The 14,700-nt window shown below is 35.9% G+C and overlaps 1 protein-coding gene across 11 annotated transcripts in view; it reads right to left on the bottom strand.

The window, feature by feature from the left end:
• The window catches only part of LOC135323497 (myocyte-specific enhancer factor 2C), a 126,931-nt gene that overhangs the window by 57,078 nt on the left and 55,153 nt on the right, over positions 1–14,700 (bottom strand). For all 11 annotated transcript variants that reach the window (XM_064500791.1, XM_064500793.1, XM_064500790.1 and 8 more), the window contains exon 3: positions 9,619–9,822. In XM_064500791.1, the coding sequence (XP_064356861.1) occupies positions 9,619–9,822 (204 nt within the window). The remainder of the gene's footprint in view (positions 1–9,618; positions 9,823–14,700) is intronic.

Genomic DNA, 14,700 nt, shown 5'->3' with positions numbered 1-14,700 from the left:
TTGTACTTTTCTCTGTCCCTATTCTCTTTTTCTAGATCATGGAAAAATGATCTATCAAGTGAGCTACTTCATTTTCATTTGAGATACCTTAGGATTACAAAATATGTTTCATGACAGCCAAATCCTTACTGAGAATGAATCATAGTAAAAAATGGCCATTTATTTAGAGAAAACAAAAGAAAGCATCTCATTATACAACTTTCCTGTAGCTGTTATTTTTCACATACTGGATCAATTTGAAATATATTCAGAATAAAAATATAGTGTCAAAACCTGACCCTCTACTTTTCTTCTTATAGCTGGTAAAGCATCAAAAGGCTATCAGTTAGGTACACAGCAACAGGATGCTGTGGAGTTATCAAGGAGAGCTTAAACAATTGCCTGGAGATCGAAAGATATCGAGTCAAAATCTCGTGGATAAGTGGGAGGAAGGGAATAAATTGTTCTCTACTGGATGTAGTAGAGGGACTAATTTGGTCAGTCCCATTGATTCGGACGGTAGTCCCACTGAGGGACTACTTTGGACAGAACAGAATTACCTTGCACAGTTTTCCAGATTTGACATTTTTCTTGAGGTCTTGTAATAGCTGTTATTTACTTAAAGCCCAAATTTCTGGATAATAAGATTACATAAGACTATTAGCTTTTGTTTAAAAAGATGTATTTCTAACTAATTTGCTTGCAAAAATGAAATTAAAATTGATAAAATGGGGAAATTTTAAAAATGTTTCTGAAAATTGGATTTCATCCCCCTCCCAAGAAGATCTTTTTCTACTAACCATGGTTAGGAAAAATATAGAAAAAGCTCACATGAGGACATTAGGTTACAAACACGTCTTCCAAAGGCTGAAAACCCAGAAGGCAAACAAAGAAAGACCAAAGGAATATTACAAAAATGCTCAAGATCTTGAAGCCAGTCCCATGATTTTGTCATACATGAGGTTAGCAATAATGATTTGGCTCATATTTACTAAAAGTGAAAGAAGAAGCAAACATTTAAAAAGCCCAAATCATCATTAAAACAAAATTATTTGGCTAGTTGACCCTGGCCAGTCATCTCCTGTCCTGTGGTAACTGATAACAGTAGCCGTTTTTTTAACCAGCTGGTCTTCAACCAATTTACAAAGGAAATCAATATTGCTACCCCCATTTTACAGACAGGGAAACTGAAGCATCAGGAGGAGATGTGACTTGTCCAAGGTCACACAACAGTATTTGGCAAAGCTATTAATAAAATCCAAGTCTCATGAGTCCTCGTCCAGGGCACTATCCAACAGACTGTACTGTCTTTAGATCACCCTGAATAACCTTTCTTACATACAGGCTTACTTTCTATAATGTCCCAGATCTTCAGCCCATGGTAGCTGAAATAATTCTGCTGATTTCGACAGCTGAAGAGCTGGCTTGATATGTATTTCACAGCTTGTTTATATGCAGTATTATGTTATGATGACAAGAGAAGAAAATACATTAAACAAACTACAACAGTTGCCTTACTTTTTCTAAAAGGAGTACATTTAGATCGTTATAGGGGCTTATTTACTACAAATATACAGATAAGAGTCTTAATTGATATGAAGAGGCTTTCAGAATCTAATTAACCTCCCAGCTAGTCATTAGCTCTGTGACCTTTAGAAATAATTGACAGAAGGGATTTTTTCCCCTTCATCTCATTCAGAACTTCCCCGCCAAGTGTCTAATCCTACAAGTGCTACAGGACCCCCAGCACACCTGTAAGAATTGATGGGATAACATGCCGCAAGGCCATCAGCCAAACAGGAGTGTGGCAGTCCTCTCAGGCACAACGTACTGCCCATGTAGCATGTCACATGCATGCAGCCCTTGTCACCTGCCATGCTATCCTTATCATCTCCAGCCTTCTGATGCACTAAAGCTATGCTAGGTTTTAATTCTCAAGTCCCTGCATTATCCTATAGATTTAGTAGTATTTCATGCCTATTAACATTCTGTTGCTGGTCAAACTAAAAGCCCATCAGATTTTCAATTCAAGCTAGTTCTTCTACAGAGCAGTGGGGATGTTCATTGTTGTTTATCATTTGTTGCATATTTTCACCATATACCTTTTTTGAACAAAATGCTTAGCAGTCAATAACAACAACAACAACAAAACCAGCAAATTTCAAATCTCACCATTCTACATGACTTGGTATTACTTTGTTCCCTGCCATCTCAATCTTAAAGCATGCAAAGATGGCTCTGTGTGCTGTAAAACACAGAAGATGTGAAATATGCAGGAAGAATTTCACATTTCCACAAACTCAGTTCTTTCTCTTGGTGGAAAATGCTCTGCAGTTGGCACTCATCTTTCCAGCTATATTCAGTTTATTCTCCCTCATCAACTACAGGAGTCCACCAGGGAAGGGGAAACACTCTGCAATAGGTAAATTCATCAGCAGTTACTAGAGCTACAGATGTATAGTCCTTTGGAAAGCAAATTTAAAAGATAATGCTAAATGCTTATTATCTTTCCAAAAAAACCCTGTAATTTGTAATTATTTAAAATTGTGACTTATGTTTGCAAATTAGAACTACTGTCTTCCCCAGTGTCCAACTAGCAACACCATCACAACAACCCTAGGATAGTTAAAGTCTCCTGGAGCAGCTCATGGTAATTCCTGGTGAAATCCTCAATATCATTAAGGGCGGGAGATCATTCAAAGTGAGTTTTTCCAAAAGGAGAGGGGAAACTGGATGGGGGTCATCAACTGTAATGGAAACCAATGGTCCCTATGAGGCAGACTAAAGAAACAGCTGGAAAGACTAGGAGAGAACAATATTTTGACACTCTTTGGGACAGAAAGATGGAAAAAAAGAAGTATGTTCTGCAGTGCAAGTGGCAAGAGATTAAGAAGGATGAGACTGAAAATGTGAAGACGAAAAGACCCTCAGAACTGGTCGAAAGATGATCCTCAGTAAGAGTAGGTTAAATATTACTTGATGGATAAGGACTGAAAATGGACTGATCAGGACTGAAAATGGTCCTGATGTGTATCACATGGAGATTCATGTTATAGTATCATCATAACATTTTATTTTGGTACCTGTTCTTAGTGTGCTGTATCTGAAATAGGGCTGTAAATACTTCAAGATAGGACCTGTGTTTGTCTATTACGTGTTAGAATACAGCAAAATACAATTAGTTTTGAGAAGGTGAGTGGAGAGGTGGGTGAAAGCACATACCATGCTTGACAAATATTCAGGTTCAAAAAACAGGGTAGGACAATGTGTACTTAAGAAGCCAAACAAGTGTGAGATTTTGTGGAAGCAGTGTACTGTAGCAGTTGACATCTTCCTGTATGTAAAAGACTATGTGAGGGAGCTTCAATGCTTTCTAGGTGTACAAATGATTTAGAAAAAGAAAGAAAGGAGTAGTTGAAGTTAGATGCCAGGAAGAGATAGAGTCAAAGGCAGATAGCAAGAGAGACCTTTCAGAAAAGGCAAAGACACTGGGGTCATGGAGGAGTTCCTGTAAGATAAAAGACAGCTGCAAAGATTATAGAGAGATGTGTGTGTACGCATGCAAAGTAGCAGTTTTAAGGAGTGAACTAAAGTTTGGAGAAGATCTGTGGGGTGATCACCGTTGAAACATAGATTTATATGTATAATGAAGCTCAGTTAGGAAAGTGGAGGAAGTTTGCATTGTTCCTCTTCTCTCTCTACAAGTGATTAGTGGTTTGGCAGAGAGGAACTGAGGAGGTGGATGTGTGTGTGCCAGAAAACGGAAGAGATGGTTGATGGGATGAATTTGAAAGGGCTGACCTAATAGGAGAACTTGAGTTAAATGTAGTGGCCACTGAATCAGCAGAGGAGTAGAAGCCAGTTGGAGAAAGGGGGAGAATAAGCGCCACAGGGTCAAACAAATTGATAGATTGGAGGCCTAAAAAGAGCTGAAAGATGAAGTGGTTAGTGAGTTGTGGGGGAATGATTTATGTGCCTGAGCAAGGACCAGAGTGTCAGACTCAGTGTCTAAGAAACAAAATCAAAAACAGGGCTTAGTAAAAACTCATGAGATCTGCTAAAGCCAAGAAAGTAGCTGATGCTGTGACATGAAAGAAGTGACAGGGACGAAGGGACAGTGAGAGAGAAAACAAGCAGGAAATTTCACCTTCAATTGGCAAAAACTTAATGGCTTAGCTGAAGAATCACAGTAGATTTCTGTGTAATTACATTTGCAGCCAAGATGCAAAACAGTTCCCTGCATTCCTAGTCTAAAAAATGTCCCCTCCAATCAAAGGGTAATGTCCTTTCTGAGCTCCTTAGTGGCAGGTTTACAGGGCTTTGGCACTGTTGGCTGAGCTGAATCTATTAGGTCTCGTATACTTCGACTATATACTATTTGAATAATAGGACTTCTGCCCCACTAAATAAATGAGGACAAAGTCATTAGACCAGATAATTTAGAGCAGCCACGGATGATAAGCAGCTGTCTATCATGAAATATGAATCTTTGTCAATGGTGAAATACTGACAATCTCTTCCCATTGTTCCTCAGAAGGTAATAAGTATTGTATTTAGGATAAGAGTAAAAAAGGGCAAATGAGATAAATTGCTACAAGTTCTGGATGATGCCAAGCCCTGTGCAGTTAGGTAGCAGAATGTCAATTTTCCTAGGTGTGATGATACACTGGAAATAAGAAACAGGAAAAACATATTAAGAAGTATCATCCAGCCCCAAAACTGGCATTTCTGAATGAGAGTCCAATTCTTTCTGAGGAGAAAGAGCATCTATAAACTATTTTTCACTAAGGATGAAAAGGTAACATTGGATATTAAGACAAGGAAAGCAAGTAAATATAAGTAGAACCATTTTTTATTCATTATCACTATATTACAGTATATTTTAAGATCCATTACACTTTTTTATCAAATTAATTAAAATTTCAATGTTTTCTGTGCATTTTAATTTTCCCATATAATCAGAATAAACCATCTTAGATATCATCTTGTTTTGAAATTTGTAATGTTAAAGTTAGTTCCCTAGCGATGCCTTGATAAAATCTTTATTAAAATCTTATTATTAAACCTTCATTAAAAAAGATCTTTATTAAAATCTTTGCTACACAAAGTAGTGAAGTGATGCCTGTTTTAAGAACAGTTCAAATTCACAAGGTCTGATTCTTTTCTCACTTACAGCGGTGTAACTGTGAAATTTCACTGAAATAAGTCATGTTAGATCCACTTCTGTTTTACAGAAACAAGGGGAGAATCTGGCCTCATTATTTTAAATAACTACAAAAACCATAATGCACTTCTTTAAGTCAGTCATAAAACTCTGGCATTTACTCTTGTTCCTCTTTTCCTCATTGTCATAAGAAAATTCTTCCTCGCCCTATGCAACTGTGCTGACAGTGTTAAATGGGAGACCTGTAAGATAACCTTTTTCTATGAAAGTAGATAGTAAATGGAGGTACTGACAAGCTTCTAAAGACAGAAGAGAACTACAGGTGTAAAAACACTATTTCTGTACCAAAAGCCATGTACTAAATGCTACAGGAGTTTCTAATGAGAGAAAATCTATTCCCATTTTAAAGTAAAGAATTAGAAATCTTCTAGTGGCAGAATTTTAAATAACAGCTGCTCAGAATATATTGTTTTCCATATTTACATATGGAATTGGGAAATTAGCATAAACATGATTTTTTTTCCCTCAATGTCCACAGGTACAGCAAGTACACCTTACATAGATTCTGCTGTTCCTTAAAATAAGTTACTATACCCTGACAACCAGCATGTGCTTTTTTACTGAAGTGAAGTTGATGGAAAAACTGTGGGGTTAGTGGTTTGGTGGGTAAGGACGTAAAGGCTTCAGTTTTAGGAACACAGTTAACTCTAAACCGAAGTCTCAGAATAAACCTTTATTTGCAGAACTAATACACATGATACAACCCCTACAAAGATTTCAGTGAGACTTAAAATAATTGTCACTTTTGCTGAGAATGAACAAACTTGAGTGCTGAATACAATTTTTTCTCCTTCAAGAGTGTTCATTGCTTTTTAGTTACCAGTGGACATCTGTAAGTGTATTTATTGGGTAATATCTGAAATATGTTCAGCTGGTAGATAATTTTTATGATCTGAAGAATTCAGATATGCCAAATTACACATTGAGCGAGTCCGTTGTGAATGAGACAACTGGAAAAGACAATTTCAATGATAGATACTACATGTGAATAAAATTACTGCATATGTAAAGAAAGTCATGCGATATTTGTTTAGAATAACACTAACTGAACTCAAGGAGTTTTAAATTTCTCTTAATATTTGTTACTCCATTTACATCACTACAGTAATCAGGATCAAGATAGCTTTGCTCAATTTGCTGTCATACAGGTGTTAAAATTCATGTCAAGACATTTTTCCCTTGAAAAACAGTGTAATGCTTATTAGATGTATAGCACTGTATCTTCTGCTCTTTCAAATAATAAGTTGTGGCCTGAAGATTCATTTCTTCAGAAATGCTAAACATAATTAATCCCAGTAAATAAATCAAAAATGTCTGATTAATAAAATTAACACGTTTAACCAGAACTACATGAAAATTCATGTAATGTTTACGTTTGAGTATCAGTGGCTTAATTCAGAAGGAATTAAATACATATTAGGGATCTAAACTTTTGATTTTCTTTGAATAGAGATTGTTCAAAGAAGTTAAACCATATTCTAATGACTGATAACTCAGTTCTACAACAATCAAAAAAGTAACTAAATTGTTAGTATAATGCAGAACGTGAACAGAAATTGGATTCTAAATTGAAGGCTAAGACCTTTATATGGGTGACAGTTGTATTTCAAAATTTCATAAGGATACCTAAAAAAGTTTTCTTTCTATGATTCTGTACAGAAATCTGTGAGCACAGCTGTGTCCTTTTCTTCTGCTGAAATGTGGTTACTGAACAGTCATTTAATTGAAAATGACCAGATTTAATAATACTGTCTGATCTTCAGCTGCTGTTGATTGCTCTGGAAGAACAAGATTAAAAACTTGTAAGTATGAAATCTAGCTGTCTGAAAGTGAAAAAAAATGGACTCCTTACAAGGAAAATGTGTGTAATCTAGTCAGTTTAACTGATCAACTTAAATATTTAAATGTGTGGGAGATTTATATCCTGTACCTAAAAATACATCCAAACTACACTAAGAGCCAAGCCATCCTGCAGATCACATACTTTTGTGGGCTTTCTTCCCCTATCATACTAGTCATTATTGTGTTAATTATCAAGTAAAGGCATGATAATTACACACTTTTTTTGCTCTTATTGGGACTCTTATTCCAAACCTACACCCTGCACAAGTACTTTTTTGATCTTGAAATCGTACTGGCTTTAGCGTGGCTGAAGTATTTTGCCTTACAGGCAGAATACTGAAAACCATGGCACCAAAACAATCAAATGACTTAATTCAGAGATGACAATACATATGGAAAAAACATTAAAAATTGCACTTTGTGTGGCCTTTTCTGCTGTTTGTTAGATTACTCCCTTTAAATAATATTCATTTCAGCTACCTACTTGTATTTGGCTGCCTATGGAGGAGTGAAAAGAAAAGGGAGGCTTACTGAACTTTGAGCGCACCCACAAAATTACACATTTGCATGCAAAATTGCCTGTCAGTCTGATCTAACTAGGCCGCTATTCCTGCAGGAAAAGGATTTTGCAGGTGCAGAGAGTGCTCTTTCTGAAAATCTCAAAGTTACAACAAAATAGACATTTAAAATTTTATGTTTTCACTCAAGTTTCTTGAAAAAACAGAGTCCTCATGATCATAAGTCTTCATTCATTGTGAAGCATGTTATAAATCCCTAACCAGTGGCCTAATTACCTATTCCCACAAGAAGGCTTGCAGGAAAGAGTAAAGATATCACAGGAAGCTTTTCCTGCTAAGAATATTCTGGCTTTGTGCCACCAAAGGAGGGCAGGGGATTGTTTAGGGGATAGAATTTGTGTTCTGCAGAACAGGACATGAGTTGACCAGAGGTAACAGGGTTAAATCCCTAGGGTGACAGTAAAGGCTTTCTGTCTGTAAAAAGGATTTGAAGTGAGAGAGAAAAAGAAATGATGGAGAGGAGGAAGAAATTGTATATCTTCCTGTTAGTCCTAACTCACAGAAATTTTTGTACTGCTGTCAGACCCTCACCCTCTCCTCATGGTGGAGGATGTCTGCTGGGAGATCATGAAGGAAGCAAAACAGTATCATCCTATACGTTGACATGAGGATAGACACATATCCCTGGGTTACAATCTTTGCTGATCTATTGTGTTGTGACTGTGATACCTGGTAACAAGCATAACAATGTCTATCAAACAGTATATTTTCTCCATCAGAAATATTTTACATGTAACTTAAGACACTTAATTTCTTCCACTGCTAGACTCAAATACATGATTAGCCCAGGTGAAGATTCTGAAAACACCAGTCTCATTTTCAGCAATATCCAGATTATTTAAAAATCTGAAGCCAACACTTTTTAAAAGATCTTAAGTAATTTAAGTGTATAGGCCAAAGCATTCAGTAGCATTTATGACTGAATTTTCACTGATTTCATTGATCTTTCAGACAGGACCTCATTCTTCCAGTGCTTTTTTAAATGTTATCATTACATGCCTAATCACTTAGATGCTTTGAAAATGGGACTCACTTGCATGTCATGTAAGCTTTTTTTTAAGTTTTACTCTGAGTGTTTTGCTATTGCAGCAAAATCTTTAAAAGCTTCATTTATTTTGCATAGCTTGAGTCTTAATGAGATTGCATATTAAACTGACTTTTCTGTAAATATTAGAAGCTGAAAATAATAAAAAAAATTAATATTTTTCAGTAATTGTAAATACAACTTGCCCTATTTAATAGTGTATATTAATTTTTTTATAATTATAAGGTATTTCTAACATTTTGATACATAATATTGTTTTGATACTATTATTATACTTCTAGTAAGAGCATTTTGTATGAGAGAGAGTTAAAGCATTTGTTAGATTGTGTAGCTTGTAAGTAATTTTTTCTTGCATTCTGTGAAACTGCCCATCTCTGTAAATAAACAGAAAGCTTTAAAAAAAATTCAATCAAATGTCTTAGAGTAGTGATTCTCAATCTTTTTCTTCCACGTCTTTTACACTACATTTCTCGGTTCCTCCCGGTCTGAGAACATCCTAACTTTTGGAGCGGGGAGACAACGCGTGCCATGTACTCCGGGGGACGCATCACCTGGCGGGAGCTGGAGGAGACAAGGGGGAGGTTCGGCCAGGAGGTAGTGGCCAAGGCACGGAGAGGCCTAAGGGAGAAAGCAGCACAGAAAGCTGGACGACAGGGATCCACTGATCCCATCGCAGGAGTTTCTGCTGAGCATGTGAGACTCAGCAGGATAAAATTTACAGCTCACAAAACACATGAATTCCCTCCAAGCTCTACTGCTCTTCTGCATGTCTCACGCAACCTCAAACCCCCAAAGCGGTACCTCTTCCTCCCTATTCTGTTCTCCTGCCATTATGTCACACCTCGGATATGTTCTGAGACCCTGGAGAAAGCACGATCAGGCTTCTTGTTTGAGTACCTCAATCTCGGAGCCAAGTCAAAACTGAACCCTCACAGAACGCAAAGTCTTACCTCAACAATATCCGAATTTGTTCGACTCTCATGTGGCTCATTGTACTCTGTGTACTTCAGCAACACTTTGTCCATGTCAGTGCTGGCATACTGGAACAGTTTGTTGGTGCTGTTGAAGATGATCAGAGCAATCTCACAGTCGCATAGCACACTCAGCTCATAAGCCTTCTTCATTAACCCAAATTTCCTCTTTGTAAATGTCACCTGGAAAAAAAGAAAAAAAGTGCATCAAAAATCCCTAAGTCAGTCTCTTTGTAGCCCTTTTTCTTTTCTTGGAAATATAATGTGACTGCTGCAGTCTTTGATTAGAACAAGTTTAGAAGGGAAATCCATAAATATAAATTTAGTTCCAAAATAGAATATAAGTATCCATCTGTGTGTGTTATGTAACTGAGGAAATATATGTAATTCTCATTGCACAAAACTCAAGCCACAAGTAAAAGGTACGAGGCATTTTCATTAAGTAGCACTATGAACTTTTAATTCTGCATCTTTCTCTCTTTTTAATTCTCAGAGTTTTGCCCTTTTTAGACACTGTATTTATGCTGCATACATTTTTCCCATCAATATTTTAAAACGGCACCTCAGATTTGCAGTTGTAAATAGTTTGAACAGAAGGTACAGTCGATTCTTATTTTTGATAGTGATTGACTGATTCCATCCTGCCCCCCCCCAATCCTGGCTGCCTAGATTTTTAGCAGGAGGAATTATTTCATACAGAATTTTAAGTAGAGTAGAAGAGATACGGTGTTTATATAAATACACTCATGATAGTTTGGGAGAAGTGTCTAGTTTAAAAGAGTCAAACACATTTTATTTAACTTTCATGTTCTCATTTGAGAAACAAGAAATATAAAGCAAGAATGAAGAACAAATTCTATCTGGCCAGCAACAAATATCCTCTTTGAGATAACATCTTATCTATACACAGCTGTACCATACTTTATTTCATTTCAAGTAGATGCTTAGAAATATGAGCCGGCATTTTTTAGTACAAAGGAGCCTGGTCATATTATATAGGTAAAAATAGGAATGTGCTTAAAAGTTCTCAGTAAGCCAGCTAATGCCCTGAAACTTTATGCAAAACCTAAGCGGTATGAAAATCACCTATTATCTGTATGTAAGTATAATTTTCCCCAGGGACTGTTTTGACAAAAAATGACCTGCACATTGAATAAATGTGTTTTTTTTTTTCCTTTTCTGCACCAGCTTACAAGTTCCAATAAGATATGTGGCTTACAATAACAAACTACCAAGCAATGTTTAAACTAATTGTACGGTTGAAATTGTTTCTGCTTTTTCTGTCCCTTTCTATACACACTAAGTGTATACAATGACTGTGGGTTTTTTACATCCATTTTCTTCTCTAGCAATTTTTAGTAATATGAATGTTTAAGATAAAAAATATGTTTTTGCTAAGCCTGTTTATTATTAATCAAACGTAACATCTAGTGAAGGTATATGATATGGCGAGGACAGGCACTCGACCAAGTTTACAGGTTTGCCTAATCCCACACTTGCTGCTACTAGTTCCTTAATACCCGTGGGTAGTAAGTCGTAGCTCCGCAATTGGTTTAACACTGAGGCAGGAAGATTCCTCTGTACATGGTTTGTTTAGCTGCTGTTTTATCTTGTCACATTCCTAATGCAAGTTAATGCTAACTGCAACCCCAGCCTACCTTAGAATCCCAGCAGGTCATGCCTTGGAAAACGTGACCTCTAAGTATTGCTAATCCCTATTTGCTAGTCTATCTCCAGAAGATGAGGCTCTGTGCCAATACTCCGTACATTTATTCTCCCAAATGTATACTAAATGTTATTGCTCTTATTGCCATTTCAGTCTCTTTAGCCTTTCTGTCAACATACTGTTAAGAAAAGATGGATTACCATTAAATATAATTATTCAAGCATTAAAAAAAAACACTTTACACAGCACTGGTCTCAAATATATGTATTTGATAGTAAGTTCTATCTAAATTGGTCTCTGTCAATGGCTTTTGGCACTTGGAATGGATAATGAGCTAGGTAACAAACTTCATTCAAACTCTGAAAAATATACTAGTATATCAGGTACTCCATTAATATTTTCCCTGATTGCAGAAAATTGTGATGCATTTGTTCAGAAACTTATATATAATATAAATATATCTCAAGATATATATCATGTTTTAGAAAAAGCTAAACACACAGAAAATAAAATATACTAACTCAACATATTTTTCTGCATCTAAAACTCTTTTCAATCAGCTTTTTGACCACAGTGCAGTAGGTGGAGTGTCTCTATACAGTATGGTTTCTGTTGCACAGAAACCTCAGAATTTAGCATGTTACAGCTTCTTACCATCAAAGTACACTCCAGTACAGAAATATCTTTAAAGCCACTGTTTGTGTTTACTGTTAGGTGCTTCTGAACATTTAGAGTAACCACACAGCTGTGCTGCATAGCACATACTTATTTCATAACACTTATCACCAAAATGATACTGGTTAGAGTTCCTTTTTGTGGAAACTGAAAGAAAGGACAACAGATAAGATCTTTCTTTCTTTCTTTAAAGCATAATCTTAATTGCTCTGAATTCAGTTTGCTAATAGCTCCTTGATCTTTCTAACATTTTCCAAATCTATTAGATAATGCATTCTGCTACTGTTCAAAAATGCATGAAAAACAATTGTAACTATTACTGTTTCTACGGTGACCTGGAATATTACTATTCTTTTTAAATAGACTCATTAACAGCTTGCACTTTAGAGCATTTACTTTTAAAGATAATAATGTATTTTTATATATATATATATAAATATATAATGTATTACACTTTTACAATAGTTTATAGTTAGGATTGTAACTTATGTTTTCAAATGTATGGTGAAAGGTCAGTACCCTCAGGAAAGATTAAAAATACCTTTCAAGCCATTTAAAAACAAATGATTGTTACACATAATTCCTTTTTTGTGGCTTCATTAGGAATAGAAATATACTTCTCTTCCATACTCCAAAATATTTGAGTGAGCAATATAAGGAAACAGCATCTTTATTATTTAATTTTTTTTTGGTCTCAATTTGTTATGTGAGCCATATTCACCTAAACTAAAAGTATCTAATAAATATCATCTAAGGTAACAGCAAATATTCTAGTATTGCAGAAATTTTGCTGAGTGGTAAAGATTAACACAAATTATTAAAAACATTTTGCCTCTTTAGGTGGAAGGGAGCTTGAAAGCTACACTGAAGAAGATCGGATTGCGCTTTAACAATTTTATTTGTACTTGTCAGCTCTGGGAGTGAACAAAACATGCACAATTCACTGAATACAAGTTTTCCAGTAGCTGTAGCTACAGTACCAATAAATCCAGGTAATCACACAGTCTTGATATCATATACTGCATTTGAATTACTCAGTCGTGATAGCATCATATATCAACATACAATCTGCCATTTTGTCAGGACAATGTCTTCAGGAGGAAGACTCCTAATAACATAAAAAGCACTTCAGAGACTGAAAGAAAACATAAGGACAGTAAGCCAATTCATCAACATGTTTTAGAAAGGATATCCAAAAAAGTGCATGCATTTCAATGGAATTTGTTTAATATTTTACTTTTTTCAGCAGCAAGAATGAAATCAATACATTTTCTTCCCTGCCAACTTTAGTCAAGATATGATTAATTATGCCTGCTGTCCAAACCAGATTGGGAAGATGTTATTCACTTCTAATTTGTAGATCTCTTTCAGTTTACAAATTTTCTGCTTTTCTGGAGAAAGGTAGGTAATTTATGAAGTCCTTCTCTCCTGGGCTAGGATAATATTTTAGAATGGTAGGGTGAGAACTAGGGGGAATGAAAGTAGAGTGGGGGGAGGAAGTAGAAGAGATAAGAGGCCAGCATTCAACTATCTTTAAAACCCCTCCAAGCATGTATATTTAAAACACAGGGTGTAAAATAGTAATAGAGTTCCTAAATACTTTTATGAGGCTTTCTATGCATGGTTGTGTATGTACTGCAAAAAACCCAGTGTGCAGCGAGTACCACATTTACCTCTGAACCATACCAAAAAATAACCTAATTCCACCCCTGCATATTATACATAGTCAAAAAACCCCCCACTAGTCTACTACTATTTGACTAAAAGCACAGTTCTTTGACTTATTTAACTTCTTACTTTTGCTACTCCTACTCTTTCCTTTTAACTCTTTTTATTTTTCAAAACTTTAGAGCCACACTGCTCTCATAATGGGAATGGTGGTACATAGAAGATCAGAGTCCTAAAGCCTGGTGCATTTTTTATGGGAATAAGTATAAATGCTGATGACTACATAGGCTGTGAGTAAATCAGATGCTTCTTTCAAGTATTAGGAAACCAAACCAAAACAAAGTGAAGGAGCCAGTTTCTACATTCACTGATAAAAATCAAGGTTAGCTTTTTGTGCATTTTGGATGAAATTCTGGCTAAAGGTGAAACTCCCTGTATGTGCTAGAGGAAGGACTGACAAAAGAGGATTGTCAAAAGGATATTTTCCCACTCCAACTCTGTCTCTTCCTCACTGCCATGGAAAGACCACTTAACTAGCCCTCCATATGTAAAGCTGCAAGAGGTCTTTCTGAGAGGTGGTTTATGGACTTGTCATAGCAATGTCTATGAATGGGGCTGTAGACAGCCAGAGTGCGAGTGCACATGAGTACACATTGTTATATGCTCCATTTAGATGGTAATCTGGCCCAGAGCCAGACTTTCTTGTTTAATCTGTAGTAAGTAATGCTTATTTAAACTAAATACACTGGGAGATAATGTTTCTTGGTTTTGAGTGTAGATCCTTTGATATGCTGAAATTTAAATATGTGTGTGTATGCACATATGTGAATAAGTCCATCCATTTTTTCAATCCAGATACTGTCTTAGTAAATGGGGAGAGTAGCCACTGGCAGTAGTCTTTATTTAGCTAAATTTATAACAAAAATGTTGTGTCCCTTGTAGATGTTAATATATCAGTGGAGGAACAGACCAAACAAAATTTGACTAGAATACCCTTCAGGACACACTATTTATCTTTGTGGCAATATTATCTTTCCTGCTTTCTGTAATTT

The sequence above is a fragment of the Dromaius novaehollandiae genome, chromosome W (assembly GCF_036370855.1).
Source record: "Dromaius novaehollandiae isolate bDroNov1 chromosome W, bDroNov1.hap1, whole genome shotgun sequence".
Taxonomy (NCBI): domain Eukaryota; kingdom Metazoa; phylum Chordata; class Aves; order Casuariiformes; family Dromaiidae; genus Dromaius; species Dromaius novaehollandiae.
Note: the sequence above shows the minus strand (reverse complement) of the source record. Positions and strands in the feature narration are given on the sequence as shown.